The 9,880-nt window shown below is 23.9% G+C and overlaps 1 protein-coding gene across 1 annotated transcript in view; it reads right to left on the reverse strand.

Annotated features, from left to right (window-relative positions):
• LOC126894982 (putative uncharacterized protein DDB_G0282133) overlaps window positions 1–9,880 on the reverse strand; it is a 175,613-nt gene that overhangs the window by 161,723 nt on the left and 4,010 nt on the right. The window contains exons 2-19 of the mRNA XM_050666393.1: window positions 9,169–9,195; window positions 8,936–8,962; window positions 8,481–8,507; window positions 7,821–7,847; window positions 7,728–7,754; window positions 6,609–6,635; window positions 6,512–6,538; window positions 6,034–6,060; window positions 5,945–5,971; window positions 5,682–5,702; window positions 4,912–4,938; window positions 4,823–4,849; window positions 3,801–3,827; window positions 3,702–3,728; window positions 2,955–2,981; window positions 2,852–2,878; window positions 2,147–2,173; window positions 2,048–2,074 (exon numbers count right to left, since the gene is read on the reverse strand). Of these exons, the coding sequence (XP_050522350.1) occupies window positions 2,048–2,074; window positions 2,147–2,173; window positions 2,852–2,878; window positions 2,955–2,981; window positions 3,702–3,728; window positions 3,801–3,827; window positions 4,823–4,849; window positions 4,912–4,938; window positions 5,682–5,702; window positions 5,945–5,971; window positions 6,034–6,060; window positions 6,512–6,538; window positions 6,609–6,635; window positions 7,728–7,754; window positions 7,821–7,847; window positions 8,481–8,507; window positions 8,936–8,954 (445 nt within the window). The 5' untranslated portion in view covers window positions 8,955–8,962; window positions 9,169–9,195. The remainder of the gene's footprint in view (window positions 1–2,047; window positions 2,075–2,146; window positions 2,174–2,851; window positions 2,879–2,954; window positions 2,982–3,701; window positions 3,729–3,800; window positions 3,828–4,822; window positions 4,850–4,911; window positions 4,939–5,681; window positions 5,703–5,944; window positions 5,972–6,033; window positions 6,061–6,511; window positions 6,539–6,608; window positions 6,636–7,727; window positions 7,755–7,820; window positions 7,848–8,480; window positions 8,508–8,935; window positions 8,963–9,168; window positions 9,196–9,880) is intronic.

The following is a 9,880-nucleotide window of genomic DNA, read 5'->3' on the forward strand; positions in this document are numbered from 1 at the left end:
TTGATTTGTTGATTTTTGAAAAAGTTATGGAAGTTTTAAGAAAAAAAAGTGAAAAAAATGACAAAATTTGTCGATTTTTAAATTTGTAATTTTTTTGGATATTTCCCCCATTTGCGGGGAACGAGGGAAAATTTTTAAATTTTTAAGGGTAATGTCTTCAACTAGATACAATTTGTGATCTTTTGACGTATTGTTAAAAGAAATCGGTCCAGTGAGAGCTGAGAAAAAGTAGTGACAGACACAAAAAAAAAAATAAACACATCATGGTAAAATTAATACCTTCTCAGCTTCGCATCGAAGCTAAAAGGAATTTATTGAATAAAGAATTTTGTGCAATTTCTAGTTTTTGAAAAATTTTTGGACATTAAACTTTTCATTGATTTACTGTAAGAAATTGGCGTGTAAAATTTTACATTTTAGTAGTTCCACAATTACTGTGACATTTAACATCTTTGTGTCGAAGCGTATTTTTATGATAGTGTTATTATTACAGTTGAATATCTTCTATATTTGTCACAACCCTTCTGTACTAGGTTTTCTTTTTTGATTTTGGTTTGAGTAAAAGTTTGTTTGATGTAAAATAATTATATTATTATGCATTATGTATATTTTTAAAACTCTGGTCCTAATATAATTTTAACTGTAGACAATAAACTTTCTTTCGATATGTTTAGAATAAAAATTTATATTTCCACATGAACTATTGCCCGTCAAATTGGAAAATTTTAAGTAAAAAATATATAGAAAAATTATCGTCTAACTTAAAGCCACNACGCATCTTATAATTATTAATGAAAAATGTATAATCTGTATTTTAAATAACTTGTAAACAAACAAATAATTTATCTGTCATAACAAATACGATGTTCAACACAATTTCTTATTATTTATATATATATGTCAATTTATCAATTGTTAAATATGTTATCTGAATATAATAATCCTGTAATGTATAATTAATACAATAAACTAAAAAGATTACTAAAAGCGCTGACAACAATATCCCTGGATTGGGGGTAATATCATTTTACTATAAAAAGCACTGAAATCCTTTCAGTCGGGGAGAGTCAGGGAAAGACTCCAAAAGGAGGAGTGAAGACTCCAGACAGAGAGTCAGGGAAAGACTCCAGAGAAACGAAAAAAGGAAGAAGTGACAGCGACCAAGAGAGTTTGTTTTCTCCGAATTAAAATAAGAATAAAATTATCAGTCACAGCCCTGTGTTGTTGTCGGCTGACTTTTATGCGTTTTATTTATATATGAAAAGAACTTGTTTTAATTATTTATCTTTTGATTNGAAAAGAACTTGCTTTAATTATTTATCTTTTGACGAAGTGCTAATTAAATACTTTTAAACATATATAAACATATCGAGATAATTATCAAATCATTTTACAAGCAATTTACAAGAATAAAAGAAGTAAGTAATTTTATGTTATCCCAATTATTTGGATTTAATAAGTTTGAGTAAAGGATGACAAAGCAATAGATCATTTATTAAATTAATATCTTAAAGTATCAATTTTGACTGGTTGGTTAAAGAAATTATACATAATCACATTATATGGTATTCGTGAACTGGCTCTGCCGTTTCGTTGCCTTAAAGATGTTTTAAAAAACCTAGCGTGATTTCTACTGTATAAATTAGGCTCTGGTATTCGTGGACTGGCTCTGCCGTCTCGTTGCCGAGGTATTCGTGAACTGGCTTCGCCGTTTCGTTGCCTCTTAGTTAGGACATTAGAAACTAACCAGACAAAAGTTTATTCTACCTCTATAAGAGGAACTTAATATATATTTTTATATCTACTTGTCTTTGTCGTTCTAAACCCTCGAACCATACGACCCCGATAGAACCAAAACATCAGGTTCTCACTAAGCCCATCACCCTTCTTTCATTTTCATTATTTATATTTTACCAACTCTGCTTTTAATATATTTGAATTATAACAATTTCCACATGAACTATTGCCCGTCAAATTGGAAAATTTTAAGATCATTAAAATCTAAATAACAAATTCTATGTATATTAATATAATTTTCCCATATTACCAGTAAAATCTGAAGTCGTATTGGTATCTAAATAACAAATAAGTTACAATAATATACTTTTAGTAATATCAAGTGGATATAAACCAAATTTTCATTTACTTCTCATAGTTTCGGACAACATATTTACTAAAAAAAATACAATATATATTTAATTTTATATGTAAGATGGTCTATGTTCAAAATTTTAAATTTATAAATGTATTTTATGAATGTCTCATGAAAAACCTTCCTAAAAAGTAATATTTGTATAAAGAATTTTGTACATTGAGAACGTTTTTTTATTCTTAGACTTTGAAAAATTTATGGAAATACTGCAATCATTAAACATAGATAAATTTGTCCAAATGGGTAGAATTATCAAGGCAAACGGAAAATGAGAAGGTACTATTTTTACAATTATGTGATTTTTTTATATTTGTCCATGAAAATTCTAGACTGATTTTGATAATTTATGCTAAAAAAAACTGGAGAATTGTGATCTAAACAAGTGTATAAACACTGAATAAGTTATGTTTAAACCTATTCTGTATACATAAAATAGATTGAATAGAAATATGAGATATATAAATAACGTAATACAATACTTTTAAAACATAATTATGTTATTCGCAAACGTTATTTTTTTAAGAAAAATTTGCCTTCAACATAACTTTAAGTTACAGTGCAATTAATCCAACGAAGATCTTTTTTGCACTATGAAAAATTGGTTATCATATTGGAAATTTAACTTTTTAATTAACTTAAAGTCACATTAAGATCTAAATAACAAATTTTATGTATATTAATATAATTTTCCCTTCTTACCAATATTATCTCTAGTCATATTAATATCTAAATAATAAATAAGTTAGAATAAAATATTTTCAGAATTATCCAGTGCATAAAAATTCATTAAATCATTATTTACCTCTTATAGCTTCGCGAAAGTCATTAACTAAAACCAATACATTTTATAATTATTTTTTTCTTAAAAACTAATGTCTACAAAGTTTTAAATGTATAAACGTATGTTTTTTGATAATGTTATCGTATTCAATCGGAAACTTATAAAGTACTGGCTTCACAATCATGTGATTTTTGTTAATATTTGTATATGTATATTATGATAGTTTATGTTTCAATAAATAGTTTTAATCATGTTTGGTACAAATTGAAATGGGATTACGTTAGTTTTTTAAAATAAATACAGGAATGTTTAATTGTTACGGTTAATTCAATGAGTCATACTGTGCACGTTTATGTCTGTCACGGCAGGTATGCCATTGAAACCTGACAATAGTCTATTGTTAATCAGCTGCCGTCTTGTTTTACTCATGACATACACATTATAAAGGTCTCTGTTACCATTTCACACAATGTAATACAAATACTTTGATACATTTTTTTTAGCAAACTAAAATTATTTATTACTATACTACTGTAAAAAAATACATAATCAATTTTTTTCTCTGTGTTAAAACTGCTATTTCTTTAATTTTAAATCACTGGGTCTAAGAAAAATCTAATGAATATTTATTTTTCAACATAAACAATTGCCCGTCAAATTGGAAAATTTTAAGTAAAAAATATATAGAAAAATTATCGTCTAACTTAAAGCCACATTAAGATCTAAATAACAAATTCTATGTATATTAATATAATTTTCCCATATTACCAGTAAAATCTGAAGTCGTATTGGTATCTAAATAACAAATAAGTCAAAATAATATACTTTTAGTAATATCAAGTGGATATAAATTAAATTGTAATTTACTTCTCATAGCTTCGGACATTATATTTACTAAAAAGATACAAAATATTTTTAAATTTATATGTACCATCTCATATGTTCAACATTTTAAATGTGTAAGTGTATTTTTTGAATATCTCATGAAAAACCTGTCTAAAAACTAATTTTTGTATAAAAAAATTTGCGCATTGATAACGTTTTTTCATTCTTAGATTTTGAAAAATTTATGGAAGTACTGGCATCGTTAAACATAGATAAATCTGTCCAAATGGGTAGAATTATCGAGGCAAACGGAAAATGAGAGGGTATTAGTTTTACATTCATGTGATTTTTTTAATATTTGTCCATGAAAATTCTAGACTAATTTTGATAATTTATGCTTCAAAAAAACATTATTACTGTATCAGCACTAGGAATTAAAAAATATCTTTGAATTTTAAACCTATTATAAAATATTTCAAAACTATGCTACTATAAAGAATGGTATATTCAAATTTTTTTTTCTGAGTTAAAATTGCCATAACTTATTTTTTAAACCCTGATCCTAATAAAATTTTAACTGAGTAAACTGAAGACAATAAACTTCCTTTTGGCATGCTTATTATAAAAATTCTATGAAGATCTATTGTTTCACTTTAAGAAAATGGCGCGTAAAATTTTACATTTTAGTAATTGCAAAATTACTAATATTCAAATTACTGTGACATTTTGCATATACTGGGACATTTCGATATTAAGCTATCGATAAACCATAATCGTTAGTTAGATTATACAGCCAACTATAAACCGCCATTATTAATACAGACATTATATCATTATACACCAATCAATAATAATATGGCTGATTGTATGGTACACCATTACTTTTTGTACTTAGGATTTTCATTAGATCTTCATGAATAGTATATTAAAAATTCATTATTATTAGTGTTTCTGAATGTGATACAGGAAATAAAAAAACGAATGAATTTTTACAAAAAATTTGATGTCATACTAAGATCTAAATAACAAATGCTTTGTGAATTAATAACATTTTTCGCTCTTACCAATATTTTCCGTAGTTGTATTGCTATCTAAATAATAAAATATTATTAGTATTATCCAGTACATATAAATCTATTAGATTATCATTTACTTGTTGTAGCTTCGCTCAAGTCATTAGCTAAAAAAAAATACAATATATATTTAATTTTATATGTACGATCATATATGTTCAAAATTTTAAATGTATAAATGTTTAATATTCAAGATAAAATCGATAATTTATGCTTGAAAAAACATTATAAACCTATCAGCACCAGAAATTTGAAAATATTCATTCAGTTTTAAACATTTTATAAAATATATCAAACTATGCTATTGTAAAATAGGTATATTCAATTTTTTTTTACATTTTAAATTTACTATAATTTTATTTTTAAACTCTGGTCCTAATAAATTTTTAACTAATGACAATAAACATTCCTTTGCTTAGTGTGTGAAATTGGCTATATTGATATATTGGCATTATATCATTATACACCAATCAATATTAATATGGCTGATTGTATGGTACACCATTACTTTTTGTACTTAGGTTTTTCATTAGATCTTCATGAATAGTATATTAAAAATTCATTATTATTAGTTTTTTTGAATTTGATACAGGAAATAAAAAAACGAAAAACTTTTTATAAAAATTTTGTTACTGTTGGCTTTAAAATCAATTAACTGAAAAAATATATATTGCGGCAAAGTAATTTTTTTTTTAATCATAAATACATTAAAAAACTTTAATCTTCCATATGATAAAATTTTATCAAACTTACCGGACAAATTTTTAAAAAATTGAAAATTAAGGATTGAATTAAGGAATTAATAAGACAGTATTAAATACTCTTTAAAGTTCTTTAGTTAAATACTTACCCAAAACTTGAGATAATCTATCTAAACAAGTATAAAAAAAAAACTGAATTAGCTAAGTTCAAACCTATTCTGAATACTAAAATAGATTGAAAGAAATATGATATGTAATAAAAACGAAAAAATAATAATTTTAAATATATATTTGTTATTCTCAAACGTTATATTTTTAAATTTTATGTAGTAAAAATTAGGCTCGAACTTGATGTCATACTAAGATCTAAATAACAAATGCTTTGTGAATTAATAACATTTTTCGCTCTTACCAATATTTTCCGTAGTTGTATTGCTATCTAAATAATAAAATATTATTAGTATTATCCAGTACATATAAATCTATTAGATTATCATTTACTTGTTGTAGCTTCGCTCAAGTCATTAGCTAAAAAAAAATACAATATATATTTAATTTTATATGTACGATCATATATGTTCAAAATTTTAAATGTATAAATGTTTAATATTCAAGATAAAATCGATAATTTATGCTTGAAAAAACATTATAAACCTATCAGCACCAGAAATTTGAAAATATTCATTCAGTTTTAAACATTTTATAAAATATATCAAACTATGCTATTGTAAAATAGGTATATTCAATTCTTTTTTACATTTTAAATTTACTATAATTTTATTTTTAAACTCTGGTCCTAATAAATTTTTAACTGTTGACAATAAACATTCTTTTGGTATGCTTGGTGTGTGAAATTGGCTGTCAAATTGGAAATTTTTAAGCAAAAAAATTCATAAGAAAAATTGGACATTTCACTAAAAGCCACATTAAGATCTAAATAACAAATACTATATTTATAAATATCATTTTCTCATTTTACCAGGAACAACTGAAGTCGTATTGGGATCTAAACAATAAATAAATCAAAAAAATATACTTTTATAAAATCAAGTTATATAAATTAAATAATAATTTACTTCTCATAACTGCGGACAAGATATTTACTGAAAAAAATACAATATATGTTTAATTTTAAATGTACGTCTTATATGTTTAAAATTTTAAATGTTTAAACGTAATTTTCATTCTTATATTTTGAAAAATGTTTGGAAATACTGTCATCTTCTTATATAATAAAATAAGGAAAAAACGCTATTCTGGGAAAATTACTTAGTGTTCTCTGATTTTCAAAAATTGTTTTTTCAACGAAAGTGCTCGGTTATGAGACTCTAGGAAAATTATTGACGAAGGTCGGAAAATTTTTGCCGCTACTCCGCGAGCGTTTTAAAATTTCGACCATTTTCGAGAAAAACGCTCTTTGACGCCAGCGTTTTATGACTTAAGGTTTGAAATTTTCACCAGACCTGCCTAATAATATTTCTGAGATATCATAAAAAAATCAATTCAAGTCGTTCATTTTTCATTGTTCTACGAGCTTTTTTTTTCAAACGCTTGAGACGCCAGGGCGCGCCACCCGATTTTCTTTTACGACATTAAAACGATTTTTTTTGGATTCGCAGTTATACCACGGCGATCTGCACGTGCCGAAAAAGCGCAAAAAATCCAAAAATCCGACCACAACTCTGGCCGTTTGAAATTCATCAATTTTGAAGGAAAAATAACGATTTTTCGGTATGCCAATATTGCATTTAATTGTCCTATTATCTTATTATATAATAGAACTAGGAAAAAAATGCTTTTGTGGGTAAGTTACTTAGCATGCTCTGATTTTCAAAATTTTTTTTTTTAAGTCCACGCGAATGTTTTTATTAAGGGTGTTGACTTATTTTTGCTCATATGTATATTGTGACATTTTTTTTTATAGTGATTTTAATCACTGTCAGATATCATTATACTTGATCCAACTATGTCACATCACCACTGTGCTGGGTTTTTTTAATATTTGCTCATGAAATTTTAAGACAAATTTTGTAGATTTATGCTTCAAAAAAACAACGATATATATTAATAATGTAAAACAATACATTTAAAACTTGATATGTTATTCTCAAATATTATATTTTAAAATTTTATGTAGGAAAAAATATATCTTAATAACAAATTCTAAATATATTAAATATATTTTTCCCTCTTACCAAGTATATTTGAACCCCTATTGATATCTAAATAAAAATTAGTTAAAATAAAATATTATCCAATGATTATATATCAATTAAATTATTACTTACTTCTTATAGCTTCGCTCAAATTATCAGCTAAACACAAATATTTTATGTTTTTTTACAAACTTATACGTTCAAAATTTTTTTAATGTTTAGTCTAGTTTAATAAATTAGCACCAAAATTTGGTGCTAATTTATTAACTTTAAATTTATTAACTAATTTATAAACTTCATTTAATTTAAATTTTTATAAAATACCTTAAAACTATGCTACTGTAACTAAAACATATTCAATATATTTTTTTTCAATTTAAAATTACTATAACTTTATTTTTAAATCTCTGGTCCTAATAAAACTTTAACCAAGAAAATTAAAACAATTAACTGTCCTTTTTCTTATTTATTGTTAATATACTAACATACTTATTAAGTTAAATTCTATTCTTAAGTAAAATGTTTAATAAATGAACATAGTTGCATATTTTATTCAATCATAATAAAATTATATAAATTTAAATAATGATTAATAATTATGTTTAATTTAAAATATCGAAAGAAAAATTAATTTACATTCTGTTTTTGATTGAATTAAATATGTCCAGTGTTCAATAAAAATATACAATTTCATTCTTTAGATTGTTAAAGTTCTAGTAGTAATTTCTATACACCATATAATATATAATATATTAATATCTAGTGCTATGAATCAGTAAAATTATTATTTACTTCTAAAAATTGTAAGCACTTCACTAGCTAAAAAAAAAAAATATTTTATGTTTAATTTTTTTTGTACGAAATTATATGAATGAAATTTTTTTTATATTCCATCACGAAATTCCCCAAAAAGGTTATACTCTATAAGAAATTATCCAAAAATTAACATACACCAGTATGATATTCTTAATATACATAAATCTTTTATACGTAATCTGTGGAATTTTGACAAGTATTGAAAAATCGTTTAAAAATTAAAAATTTTTATAATTTTTTATTAATATTATTCAGTAGATATAACTTCAAAGATGTTCAATTGACCATAAGAGGTATTTAAGATGTATCAATACATCTTAAATGACATGTAACAATATATATTTTGATATAATAAAATTCTCATTTTGTCTTTAGAAACTGGTAAAAAGTCATTTAATGTACAATTTATAGTTCTTTAGTTAAGCACTTACGTGTTACTTGAGGAGTCATATCGACATCTAAATGAAAGTATAAACCTTGAATTAGTATTGTTCAAATATATCTTATGTATATTAATTCTATTTTTCACATCACTATACACAAGTAGTTTTAAAGCACAATGAAGGCAAAAATATTTTTACTAATTTACAATGGATATATTAACTAGATTTATCCTAATTGTTTAGTTTATAAATAACTAAATCTAATTAATATTTATTATTACTTGTATCATCTGAGGACGAGTCACTATCTACAAAAAAAAAAATACATCACACGTAGAATATTTTAAATAAATAAACATATTTCTCTTTAATAACTCATGATATACATGCTTAATAAAAATTAATGCACATTAATAACATTTTTTATTTTTTAAATTTAAAAATGTTTTGAAAATTCTGACATATAAATACAGATTTATATCTCTAGAGTTTAAAACATTAATACACAGTTAGTGTAATTTTGACAAGTATTGAAAAATCGTTACTAAATAAAACATATATAGTTAAAATATATAGTTTATAAATAACTAAATCTAATTAATATTTATTATTACTTGTACCATCTGAGGACGAGTTACTTGCTAAAAAAATATACATTAAATGTAGAATATTTTAAATACATAAACATATTTCTCTTTAATAACTCATGATATACATGCTTAATAAGAATTAATAACATTTTTTATTTTTTAATTTAAAAATGTTTTCATAACTCTTACAGATTTACACATATAAACACAGATTTAGTTTATATAAAAATTTCACTTTGAAGAAAATTGTCTTAGGACTCGTTCTTATCGACCGCAGTGAAGGAACAAAATAAGATTTTATGATTTACGATTTTATAATAATATATATACAATTCTTTTTTAAACTTATATATATAATATTTTAAATAAATTAATGCAATTTTTTGATTAAACTGTAAAAAAG

The sequence above is a fragment of the Daktulosphaira vitifoliae genome, unplaced genomic scaffold, assembly GCF_025091365.1.
Source record: "Daktulosphaira vitifoliae isolate Bord-2020 unplaced genomic scaffold, ASM2509136v1 Scaffold_1, whole genome shotgun sequence".
Lineage (NCBI taxonomy): Eukaryota > Metazoa > Arthropoda > Insecta > Hemiptera > Phylloxeridae > Daktulosphaira > Daktulosphaira vitifoliae.